The 12,711-nt window shown below is 45.8% G+C and overlaps 1 protein-coding gene across 2 annotated transcripts in view; it reads left to right on the top strand.

Moving 5' to 3' along the window:
• Nucleotides 1-1,560: 1,560 nt before the first annotated feature.
• The window catches only part of NUP205 (nucleoporin 205), a 32,746-nt gene continuing 21,595 nt past the window's right edge, over nucleotides 1,561-12,711 (top strand). The window contains exons 1-13 of one of the 2 annotated variants that reach the window (XM_032949214.2): nucleotides 1,561-1,661; nucleotides 2,221-2,363; nucleotides 2,661-2,832; nucleotides 3,721-3,865; nucleotides 4,332-4,491; nucleotides 5,049-5,277; nucleotides 6,131-6,292; nucleotides 6,809-6,984; nucleotides 7,886-7,999; nucleotides 8,555-8,692; nucleotides 9,849-9,999; nucleotides 10,873-11,096; nucleotides 11,779-11,961. In XM_032949214.2, coding sequence (XP_032805105.1) covers nucleotides 1,634-1,661; nucleotides 2,221-2,363; nucleotides 2,661-2,832; nucleotides 3,721-3,865; nucleotides 4,332-4,491; nucleotides 5,049-5,277; nucleotides 6,131-6,292; nucleotides 6,809-6,984; nucleotides 7,886-7,999; nucleotides 8,555-8,692; nucleotides 9,849-9,999; nucleotides 10,873-11,096; nucleotides 11,779-11,961 — 2,025 coding nt within the window. In that variant the 5' untranslated portion in view covers nucleotides 1,561-1,633. Of the gene's footprint in view, nucleotides 1,662-2,220; nucleotides 2,364-2,660; nucleotides 2,833-3,720; nucleotides 3,866-4,331; nucleotides 4,492-5,048; nucleotides 5,278-6,130; nucleotides 6,293-6,808; nucleotides 6,985-7,885; nucleotides 8,000-8,554; nucleotides 8,693-9,848; nucleotides 10,000-10,869; nucleotides 11,097-11,778; nucleotides 11,962-12,711 lie in introns of both variants that reach the window. The other variant, XM_032949213.2, reaches the window with a different exon arrangement.

Here is a 12,711-nt window from a genome sequence, read left to right as displayed (position 1 = left end):
AGGAACGTTGGGTTGCTCGGTCAATGGCCAGGGTCAACGGCGGCACCACGTGGTGTGTTCCGCAAAATGTGCCCGACTGTGAGGGCGGGCACAAGCCGGCGTGAGTAGGTTAAACGTTGAGTTTTATAAGGGCACCACGGGGTGACCAGCCCCTCCCCAACCAGCCCCACCCCTCCCACCCCCACCCAGCCCCTCCCCACTCTCCTCTCCCCATCCAGCCCCTCCCTCCCCACCCAGCCCCTCCCCACTCTCCTCTCCCCATCCAGCCCCTCCCTCTCCACCCAGCCCCTCCCTCCCCACCCAGCCCCTCCCCACCCTCCCCTCCCCACCCAGCCCCTCCCTCCCCACCCAGCCCCTCCCTCCCCACCCAGCCCCTCCCCACCCAGCCCCTCCCCACCCTCCGCTCCCCACCCAGCCCCTCCCTCCCCACCCAGCCCCACCCTCCCCTCCCCACCCAGCCCCTCCCCACCCAGCCCCTCCCTCCCCACCCTCCCCTCCCCTCCCCACACAGCCCCTCTCCTCCCTCCCCACCCAGCCCCTCCCCTCCCCACCCTCCCCACCCCACCCAGCCCCTCCCCACCCAGCCCCTCCCTCCCCACCCAGCCCCACCCTCCCCACCCAGCCCCTCCCCACCCTCCTCTCCCCACCCAGCCCCTCCCCACCCAGCCCCTCCCTCCCCACCCTCCTCTCCCCACCCAGCCCCTCCCTCCCCACCCAGTCCCTCCCCACCCTCCTCTCCCCACCCAGCCCCTCCCCACCCAGCCCCTCCCTCCCCACCCTCCCCTCCCCACACAGCCCCTCTCCTCCCCACCCTCCCCACCCCACCCAGCCCCTCCCCACCCACCCCTCCCCACCCAGCCCCTCCCTCCCATTTTTGGATGCACGACGGACGGACACAATAATCCCCCGTGGGCTGGTGGTGTAACCAGGAGGTTCCTACCAGTATCAGTTAAACTTGTTGGTATGACACGTGTTTAAATCTCAGAACTAGGGGGTTTGTCTTAATGCCCGAGGATTGCTTGTCCTGCATACGCTAACCACGGAATGGATGGCAGTTTGGCATTTACAGCGCTGTTACTTCAGTTTTATTGGCCATTTGAAATCAGTGCAGATTAAAAATGAGGGGGAAATATGCTTAAGGGGTCGGTCGTATTCAGCAACTTAAATTAAAATATATCTCATTAGATTTCAGTATAAATCAATGTAAACTGAGGTAACATTTCCCTGAAGGCTCTTTATACAGTTCATCGTCATTTTTGCGTGTTTATTGCATTGTATTTTAATTTGGAAGTACATTCATTTTTGTATTCATTCCAATGCAAATACATCATATATTTGTGCATGGAGCACTATAAATTACTGTCCTTCAGTCAAATTTAGTATTTTGGCGGGAAGACGCTACGGGGAGTCCTTCCGGGTCACGGCCGGGGGGGGCCCTTGAGAGCTGAGGTCACGCGGTTTTACATTGCGTAGCACGGATAAGCGGAGTTCCCGCGTTCGAGTGCTCCTATTGGCTAACGCCGGCCGTACGCGGACCAATTACGTCGCGTTATAGGGGCGCGTGCACACGCGTTTGCCCTATCCGCGCTGCGAATTATAAACAAAAAGTTCCGGCAGTCAAGGCGGCTTCAGCATGGCCGGCTCCTCCGCGGGAAGCTCAGGTTCGCAATCTGGGAGGCTCGGCCAGGTTTTTTTCCCCCCTTCACGTTGTTTGTAGCCCACGAGCGAAGCTGCAGATGAGTTTTATACGCGCGCGATCCACCCGTGTTTAGCGGTACAGTGATTTGTTTCCGTTAGTTAGGCCTAGAAGCCTTACTTGTGTCCTAGAACGGCGGCCCGGGGAGAGGTGGGGGTCTTGAGTGATTGTAGGTGGTGGGTTTGTAGAGTGTGATCAGAGTTATTGGGGAAAGTAAGTGGGGTTCAGACGACGTGTGCGATCGGTGTAGAGTCATGGGGTTATGGGAGAGGAGGGGTAGAGATAGTGGGGCGTGTGTGATGGGGGAGAGGCTTTGGAGATGTAGTGGGGCCTGATTGATGTTGAGAGGCATGGGAGTGTTGAGGTATCGAGTGATCTGAGTGATGGGGAGCGTAGCGGTCAGACTGCTGAGAGTGATGAGGATATTTTCGGGTGGAGTTAAATTGAGAGTCGGGTCCGAGTGATTACAAAAGTAGCGATGTGCTGTAAGCAACATTTGTGTACAATATGTTGCGTGTGTGCAGTTAACAACCTGTGGGGCCCCTATAAGGCTGTGTACCAGGCGGTCGAGAATGCGATATGGAAGAAACTACCAAACTCCTTCTATCAGCTCGATGCTGTCCTCAAAAAGCACAAAGCCGACTTTATTTCGCTCTTCAAAAACCCTGTAAGTAACCGACGCATTTACTTCCACCTTTACTTCCATTCAGTATATCTACGAGATGAGCACAACAGATGTCTGTTGCGTTTAAATCCGTATACCTGTTTGACTGCGAAATCTGGTAATATACGGGCATGTCTGTGTTTTGAGTTTAGGCAATAATATGTTAACATTTAAATGAAGTCACGAAACCATTTTAAAAGTGTTTTCTTGACGAATTTTTTTAATAACACATTTGCATTCATTTTATAAATACGTGTTTTAAGATTTTTTTTGTTTTCATCACCCTGCGTTGAACTACAGGCAAAAAACTCACTGCACAGGGAACGTGTATGCCGGGCAAACACAGATGGCCTGGCTGTGGAGGGCCAGCAGGGCACCCGCATCATTAACTCGGACCTCATCGAAGAGGCTCTCATTCTTAGTGACCTCTTCAATATGAATGAACTGAGTGCCCTAGAGCTCTTGCTTGCAGGTAAGTGAAAATGTGTAGCCCCTGTGGAAATGCACTGTTTTATGATAGCCTCCCCACACCTGAGGGTTATATAGGAGTTGTTAGACCATATTTTACCATGCTGGTCAGTGTAAGTTTGTGAAGGCAAGAAGCATAGATGTGGAAGCATAAAAGTACAGTATAATAATGGATTTTGTTTTACTGACCACCACGTAACTCAACAGCTCTGACGACAACATGTTTGCGTATGCTGACCATCCATCTAAGCACTGTTCAGGCTCGATCGTACTTATCCTCTGATATCAGACAATCAGGTGCATTCCAGGTGATTTGGTCATAGGCAATTTAATGTATATTTTATTGCTGTGATTTTCCAAATAGACATGGTGGAACAGGTTTTTAAAACAGATTGTTCCTTGTTTAATATTCATGGAAAGATTTAACGGACTTTATTATATGTCATTGTTATTCATGTTTAAAAAGTAACTTGTTGTGTTCGGAGGTATTTAATGATATGTTATCCCCACAACGTTTGTTGAATGGTCATGATTCAGGACTGTTCGATTCAATAATGTATCATTTTTGTGTAATTTTTCCGTGGTGTTTATATTGTTTCTCTTTTTTCTCAATTGTACTCTTTCCTCTCTTAGCATAAACTTCGCATCAGTGTATACTTAACATAAGTCGTACAAAATATATTCTTACACATGCAATTGATGCATTTTTCCTGAATGTAATATTTTTTGTTGTTAAATCGATGTGTCGGTGCATGCCTTGTGTTTAGGATTATGTAGAGTTTCTCTTGTGTTGTAGATCAATAATTGTACAGGTAATGAAATGTACTTGGTTGAGAGTTTATACTTCGTATCTGCCTGCAAGGTGAAAAACTGCTTTCTTATTTTTCCAAAGGTGAGGTACAGCAGCCAGACTTCCCAACATACACCAGGGGGCTTGTCGCTGTCATGCTATACTGGGATGGCAAGCGCTGCATTGCCAATTCTCTCCGCTCGCTCATACAGTCTCGCCGTGGAAAGACTTGGACACTAGAACTCAGGTATGACTTTTGGTAGACTGTTGTGTATGAAGAACTGGGTTAAAACTCTTGTTAATGTATGTCTATCACATTCACTGCCTATAATTCGGCCAAAAATGTGAGTTTTATTAATGTGGGGTGTAATTTTCTCATTAAAACATTTTTCAAGCGGGAGATAATTATATTCTTGGTTCTTTCGGTAAAGTCACGTAGAAGGGAAATAATACAAATAAAAAAAAAAAAATTCTCACGACGTTTCGATTGCAACACAAAGAATCATCAGGTGTGAAAACCACAGGATCTTATGATGATTGCTTGTGTTACAATCGAAACGTCGTGAGAATTTAATTGTTTAATTTTTATTATTTCCCTTCTACGTGACTTTACCTAAAGAACCAAGAATATGAATCCCTGCAGTCACGAAAGCTTTAAATCGGGAGGTAATTACTGCGCTTATATACTTTATTTTGCTGTTCTCATTTTGTAGCGATGAGCTGGTTTCCTTAACAACCAAATTCACCAATGAATTGATGGAGGAGGGTTTGACAAGGAGAATCCTCGAGCTACTCGACACCATCAGCTTCAATGATGAGTTTGAAAAACTGCGGAAGGAGCGTGGCCTAGGAAATGAGCGTCACCGAAAGGAGGTCTGTTGGTCAACGCTGCCATCTCATTTAATCATTGCAACAGCTTTTGGTTCCATTTAAAAAGTTGTGTAGCTTGATGTATGAACAAATTAACATTTCTAAAGCTGCATTTCAATTTTATAAACATTCTAAATGTGATCATCTCTTTGGCGTACAAGTATTTTTTTTCAATTTGAATGGATTTGAAAGGGCACAGGGTTTTTTTTAATATAGAGAATTCTGGTCCGAAGCGGTAGAAGAATGCACTTCATAGAGTATAAAGTCTGTTACTGGGGAGATTTATCAGGGCTTTGAGCCCAGACTTGGAACAGAATAAGAGTTTTACAGTGCGGACAGCCAGCGGGGGAAATGACAGATATTTGGGGCAGTGACGATTTTAACAGGAGTCCGTAGTGAGGTCAATAGGAGAGAAGCATTGAGAATTATAACTACTAAACTTTCATATACCTTCAGTGTGAGTGACAACATAGTTTTTTTTATTCGGATGCAATTATGCGAAAGATCTTATGTAATTCGGCCACATCGTGTCACGTGACAAGTTGCATCGGCTTTCACAGGTGGGGCAAATGATTAAGGAGTCCCGGCAGTCCCTGGCGGAGTGCCTGTACGCGTGGTCATGTCAAACGCCATTGGCCCGAGAGGATACACTGCTGCTGCTGGAACACTTGGAGAGGACCAGCCTCGATGGGGACGGTCGGCTCGACTCGGTCACGCTGACGCTGCTCGTCGCCCTGCTCTACTGCTTCGATGTCAGTGTGCTGGAACAGCCGCTGGAGGACGCAGAAGGTAGTAACAGAAGGATCGTTTTGTCTTTTTCTCACACGTGTTATTTATGCACGTAATGCATTTGCCACTTTCTTGGCAGCGTGTGCATATTTTTACACATTTAGCCCTGGCTTTTTTTATTATTGGAAAACACGTACAAACATAAGCACATGAGTCGCTGACGTGCACACGATATCTCCCTACAGACTGTTGTGGCAAGTGCTGTTCGCTAACACCTATTAAGCCTGGCAGAGTGCGTGAAAGGGTGGTGTTACCAACACCATGCCTTGTCCTGCTGTTTTTACAAACTGTACCAGGGACTCAATTTAAGGCTGAGTCGATCTAGAGTAGGCCACTTAGCTGTTGAGATATTCGCTTATGATGTTAGCATAAGCTGGTAATCATTCAGCTTACCAGATTTGTTCAGTTTGCTAGCCACTGCTTCGCCACTCTCACGCACACACGTGCACACACGCACAATACACACAAAGCCAGAAGATGGTATAAAGTGACAGCAGGCTATTGCATAATGAGTGTCTTCTGGCAAAAATAATAAAGTGATGGTAACGGTCTAGCAGAAAGAAATCAACAAAAGCAAAGTGTGATGGCTTCAGTAGTATTGCTCATGATAACCTCTTGAACCTGATTAATTCAGTACATGTACAGCCCTATTATTGGTCCACTCCCGGATGATGGCCTCACCACATTGTGTGATTCCTGGAGGTTATTTGACTGTTCTTTATCATGTTGGCCAGTGCTGATTGCTGCAGGCTGTGTGTGTTTCACTGTCCTCTTGCCCAAAGTGTCAGAGCTTCGCAGTGCTGATGTGCCCATTACCGGAAACCCACACCCGCCCTTACCTGTATCCCAACAGAGCTGCGGCGCCAGCTGCCCCTAATGGACCGTGAGTACGTGCACATGGTGCACACGCGTATCATGGACCAGCACGAGTGGAAGGTGCCAGGCCTGCAGGCCACCGTCCGGCTGGCCTGGGCCGCAGGCCTGCGTGGGGTCTCACAACTGCCAGAGTCTGCAGGTGCTCCTCTATGAGAATGTTTTGTTTTACTTCATCTGTTCGCTTTATTTGCTGTCAAATTAAGCTGCCTGGTACTGTTAAGTTGTTTTTGAAGAACTAGTGTTTTTTATGTCAGTGATGGTTGGGTTCCTTTTTTTTCATGGTCCATGTGGTGATGCATGTATTAGGGAAAGTCATGTAATGTGAATTGTAATCGAGATGAGTGCTTTACCTGCTAAAGCACTTATCTCTCTTGACTGAGAAAAATAAATGTCCTTGAACATCGGTAATCTTTCACTAGAAAAACTTTTTGGCAGTAAAACTAATACATTAAATTAATCATACTTTTTGCTGATAGCATAATATATATTTTCTCTCTCCGATCATGACTGGAGGCAGTTTGACAGATGTGCTGATAGCAATGACAATGTTTTATTTAATGTTATTTAAAATGTGTATTTTTACACTGCTCTCCTGTCATGCCCCCCCCCCCCCCTCTTCCCCATTACTCCGCTCCTCTGCCATGGCTCTTGCCAGCTTTGGGAGAGTACATCGAAGCGGATGAGACGCTAGTGGACATGGCGCTCGCGAGCGGCGTATTCTTGTTCCTGCGCGAAGCCGTGGTGGGGGCCGAGACGTTTTACCAGGAGGAGTTCTACATCCGCCGCTTGCACACCCTGCTCGCAGACTTTATCGTGCTCATGCCGCTCAAGGTTTGCGATTCAACAGGAACAATGCGATTCACACTTTTTAACGTAAGCAGATCAATGCACCGAGCTGTATGCTGTCTTAGTGGGGACCGAATAAAAAAAAAACAGTGCTTAGGCTAAACTCCCTCGCTGCCAATATGCGAATCCCATGTAGTAATTTTATGTTCGACGCTTGCTTCCATACATGTGTTAACTAGCCTTTTGCCCGTCCAAGGACGAGTGTATTGCAGTGAATCTGAAGCTTGCCAGCGAAAAGCAGACCGCAACGTGATATTCATTGCATCCATTTGTGTGCATTTTGTAAAGCCGCGGTGACAGGCTTATTTCATTTAAAGGTTATAATCCCTTGTTCGTCATGACGTGCTTTTTACTTGTATGTCTCAATAGCGTTACGGAGATCGCGGAACGTGAGGGTTCTGCCTTTGTAGTGAGGGTTATAAGTTTATGCTGAGGAGGGGGAGGAGGCGCCTCACCCCCCCCATGTGGAGTGACGTCACCCGCTCATGATTATTAATGAGGGTGGAGTCCATGTGGAGAACGTAACCTGTTCATGATTATTCATGAGAGGGGGCTGGTCGACGTGGGACACAGACATTCTTGGCTCATTATAGTAAATGGGAAGTTGATGTGTTGATGTAAGTCTCAAATGTGTTTTTGGTTGCTCATGTATAATTATCAGCCATGGAAATTCCACAGGTGAATGAAGATCTCTGCTAGGTTGTCGGACGTCTCTGTCAATAACATATTCAACACAAGAAACGATCACAGTATAGTGTAATGTTCCAAAATCTTTTTTTAATATTCAAATTAGCCATATTGCTGGTGGTTTAAGCTTAGTCTGATTTCCATAACTTCCCATCTGCTTCGCTGAGATTGCGTACACTTTGTGTGCTGCCGTGTGCAGGTGAAGCAGCTGCGGAACCGTGCGGACGAGGAGGCACGCATCGTGCTCATGAACCTGCAGCTGGGCGGCGAGCCGCCCGCCACGCGCTCCGAGCTAGAGCACCTCATGCTGCTGGTGGGCGCTCGCAGTGCAAAGCTGGGGTCAATTATAATTGCATTTACAGCAGCGTCGTTACTAGCTGACATGACAATTATGTTGTGATTGCCGTTTGTCGCGAATGACACAAGTACGTCTGTGACCGAATTGTCTGGAATACGGCTGATCTCTTCAGATCTTTGAAACTTGAGCAGGATTGAGCGTGGATAGTTCTTGGATGGGTGAACACCGTGGATGCGAGGGTGCCATTAGCGGCTGCAAGGTTGTGCTTACGTGGTGGCTAACGGAGTGCTGCATGGCAAAATCCATTGTTGTACTGTACTTAAATGCTGCATCTATGCTCCCCACCTTGACCATACTACACTGACCAGCATGGCAAAACATGGTCAAATAATCCCCACGACCCACACAGACGTGGGCATGCCATCATCCAACAGGGATTAACAGATGAGCTCTACATTACATGTGTACTTGGCACAATTACAACTGGTATCAAATAGCATGTTGACAAGTTGAGATTATTATATTTGTACGTGTTAACATAACCGCACAATTTTTTTTTATTGCAAACAGGTTGGAGAGTTTTATAGCAAAGACCCGTTCAGTCTGGAGCTTGCGTTGGAGTTTTGGTGTCCATCGGAACCCTTGCAAGGACTCAACGAGACAGGCTCCTTTCTGGGCATGTATCAACAAAGGCCCCCTCCCAGACAGGTATTGTGTGTCTGTATATCCACATTACATCAGCATTAGCTGTTAGCATAGTGACATGTTGTACCATTGTATACAACTGCCGTTTTTGTGAAAATGGTATTGAAATATTCTAGTTACTCTTTCTATTGTAAGATTATGCATATCTGTGTTATTGACATGAATATATGTTTAATGCTACACTGTTCAATGGTTACTAAAATATGGTGTCTTTGTGCCATCCAGACATAAATATTGCAATTTTTAAATACTTTGTCCATCCATAACAAATGTGTTATGCAGTGCATGATTTATAATAATTTCCGAAAAACCAAACATCTGCTTTTAGTATGTGTGGTTTTCAGTACGTGCGTGTATATAAAATGCACTGAATACTGCAGTGAATGGCACAGTGGTTAGAATGCACAATCTGAAGTTTTCATGTTGAAATCGCATTTGGAGTTCAGCCCAACAAATCACTTCTGCAGGGTCCATAAAATGATACATTTTGTGGAAAGTTGGAGTTTGGATAACACTTTTTCTGGCTATATAATCTTGAATTTACACCATTGTCTTGGCCTTTTGTATGTATACTCTCTGGTTCTTTCGGTAAAATCACGTAGGTATAAAATAAAAAAAAGAACCAGAGAGTATGGATTCCTGCAGTCACGAAAGCTTCAAATCTAGATCTTGCGTATATATTTATGTTGAACGTCTTTCGCACCGTTCGCAGCCAACTGTGCTCATCGGAGGGCCTACCATACAAGACCATTTGTATTTACATTGCATTCAGATTAAATGGCATCTCAAGCCTTGTGCAGAAATATTAGACAAATTCATTATTTGTCTAAGAGAACATGGAAAGTCTTGAACCAGGATTTGCGTAGGGACATGACAGCATGGATGGCAGGGGGAAGGATTTCCAGACCGGGGGGGTGGGGGAGCAGGGTAGAATGAGCACCTCCCCGTGCTCATTTGAATGGGAAACCACTGTGACTTGATTTCGATTTTTACTTTTCGATGTGGTTTTCACACCTGATGATGATGATTGCTTGTGTTGCTATCGAAACGTTGTGAGAATTGTATTGTTTACATTTTTTAATATTTCCCTTCTACGTGACTTTACCAAAAGAACCACATCGATTTTTACTCCAAGTTTTTTACATGTGTTTTGCGACAGGTGTCACTGTCCAGGTTTGTGCGCCAAACCGGTGACCTGCTGCCCTCATCCCTCTACGTCCCGTACCTACGCATGCTTCAGGGCCTCTCTACGGGCCCTAACTGCTCGCTCTACTGCTTCAACCTACTCAAGACCAATGGCACGGGCCAAGGTTCGCTTTGCTCTCAAGTTTTGTATAGCTAGGTGGCTGAGCGATGTAATTAACTTTGGGGTTGTGTATGCTGCGTAGCATCCCAGAGATGTGCACACCTGCAGTGGGACTTTTCACCGATAAAAATGGCGTTATTGTCTTGTACTAATGTTTGTGAAGTGAGCCGCAGTGTGAGCCAAGCCAGAAACCTGACATTAACGCCTGTGATTTGTATCGGTGGGTGCCATGGAACCTGTAATGTTCGCAGTGAGGATAAGACTTAAGGTTAATGTCACGTGAAAATTGCATCACCTTCTGCGTACAGCCTACTGCCCTGCGGCACTTTCTTATTTACCACTTTTTTGTGTGTACAAAAGAATAGCTACTTCTGAGACTTTCGCATTTGTGAATAGGAAACTTTATTGTCTATTTTAAGAAATAATAATATCGCTGTTTGTCATTATTGAGTATTCCAAATATAACGTGAAAAATAGCAATATATTGTACTTTTTTACATTTGGGGGGAATTGTTGGTGCAGTAGTTTATGTAAATACTATGATTCTGGCCTCCTGAGTTTGATGCCTAGCATTGTCCAACATCAGTGGTGAGACCATACTTCGCCTTCCTCACTACCTTGGTCAAACAACCCCCATGACTGACATGGTTCACCCAGCAGTGGATTGCAATGTCTGAAAAATGTTTTAACGTATATTTATATTTACCTTAATAATTTCACTAATTTTATTCCATTACCTTGCTCGACCCAGTAGCTTATGCGCTTCATATAACGCCACATTGCCTGCAATCTGATGTTCTGTCCATTCTGCTCTTTAACTAACACTGCTGTGGTCTGGTCCGAATATGCAAACACAAAAACCCACACTGAAAAGCAGTGGAGAACACCATCCAGGGAGTGAACAGCAGTGCCATCTCCTGGGAGCACTTCTTCCACTCGCTGATGGCGTACCGCGAGCACCTGAAGAGGGAGGCGTCCGGCGTTGACGCCCAGCCTGGCACACGGCCCTATGCCCCCGCGCTATCGCTCAAGAGCGTCACACCGCGCGAGCAGGATGGCCTGCGTGCCGTGCTCCGTCTGACCGCGACCATCGCCCAGCAGGTGGGCGCACACTGGCATTCGCCACGCCGTGTGGACTTGCAGCCCCTTTGACTGACTGCCGTGCGATTGGTTACCCAGTCGTTCATTAACACAAATGCTGTGTTCAGGCCTGTAACTGTATCAATGGATCGAAATTTATTTTTTATGCTCGCTCCATACGTGGGTGAAAAGTATTCTTTTAAATTCGTGCAAATGTCATTCGAGTTATTTCTGTTGGCACATGAAACAGGTGAGATGGTACAAAATAGACTGATGAGACAGATGAGACAATTCATATTATGCACTTCAAAATGGTGAAAGTGTTTATGATTGAATTTCACCATGATCCTGAATCGTGAAAATGTATCCAAACAGGGCAGATCAGGATGATTCATTACATACGTGGCTGCCATCTACACCATGTTTATTGCAGCTTCTCGCCAGCTGTCGGGCTGCTCTTAATGTGACCGTTAAGTTTTAGGCTGCACTTTGTTACGTGATTTTTGCCTCTTGTTTTGACCACAAAAGCTATAGTGAAAAGTTACTGGTAAGGATATAAACATGTTAAGAGTGTGGGAATTTATGTGGACTGGAATGGTGCTTAGAAAGTTTTGGCTCGAAATGTAGTAACAGTAATGGAGTTGGCAGTTGCTTTTTTTTGTTATTGCGTCTCCACGAGTGGAGTTGTAAATTGTCGCTGCAGAACGAGAGCGCTCGGCTTTCGCTGTACGAGCATCCCCAGTGGACGCCGCTCGTGACGATGCTGGGGCTGGTCCAGTGCGCTTTGCCGCCGGTGCTCAAGGCTGAACTGCTTAACACGGTGGCCGCCTTCGCACGCTCGCCCGAAATCGCCGCCACCCTCTGGCAGGCCATCGAGCTGGCACAGGTAAATGTTTTTGTGGCTCATTGTGTACAGCTGTCTCCGCAGCTCTCGAGCAGGATCGTAGTTTTTTTTAATAGGGCTGTAACGAGGCGTTGATTTGTCAATTAAAATATGCGCACGTGAGAATTGTTCTAGGTTTGCCGTCATCAGCTTTAATTGATGCACTTCTGCATGAAGGTCTCCTCAAGCCGTCGCCGTCTCGTACAGTGTTGCAATGTAATAATTCGCTATAGCACTTGTACACAAGCTTTCATTGGTCCATCTAATTAGTTCATGTGACTCCTGTAGCCACAAGGTGCGCTATCCCACTGTAAGAAAATATATAATTTGGTCTTGAATTGTGACAATTCATCGAATTGCAAAGAGGGTTAGTTGACAGATAATTTGAACGTTCACAGCCCTAATATTTTATGTCTACAAACCTTATGTATATGTTGGCATTCAAGTTATTCATGGCAATATTTTTGCAAAAACTAATCTGGTTACTTTAAAATCTGTGGAAGCTACATATCCACCAATTCAGGAATCAGGGCTTTGGAGTTTATTTTTCTTGGGCATTACATCACTTCAGCATAATCTTTCTTTCTCAGTTTGTGACACGTGTACTATATCACATCCTATCATAAAGAGATAATCTGCAGATTGCGTTGTTTAAAATTTTATTGAAAAAATGCACGAGAGTACGTGTATTTTCCTGTGTTGCTGAATTCAAAGTCTGTGTTCTTCAGTGACTTTTTGAGACTGTCTGCTTTC

Source organism: Petromyzon marinus, chromosome 7, assembly GCF_048934315.1.
Source record: "Petromyzon marinus isolate PM22_M1 ecotype Great Lakes invasive population chromosome 7, UKy_Petmar_22M1.pri1.0, whole genome shotgun sequence".
NCBI classification, from domain to species: domain Eukaryota; kingdom Metazoa; phylum Chordata; class Hyperoartia; order Petromyzontiformes; family Petromyzontidae; genus Petromyzon; species Petromyzon marinus.
The sequence above is the reverse complement of the archived record's forward strand: the minus strand, read 5'-3'. Positions and strand labels throughout refer to the sequence as shown.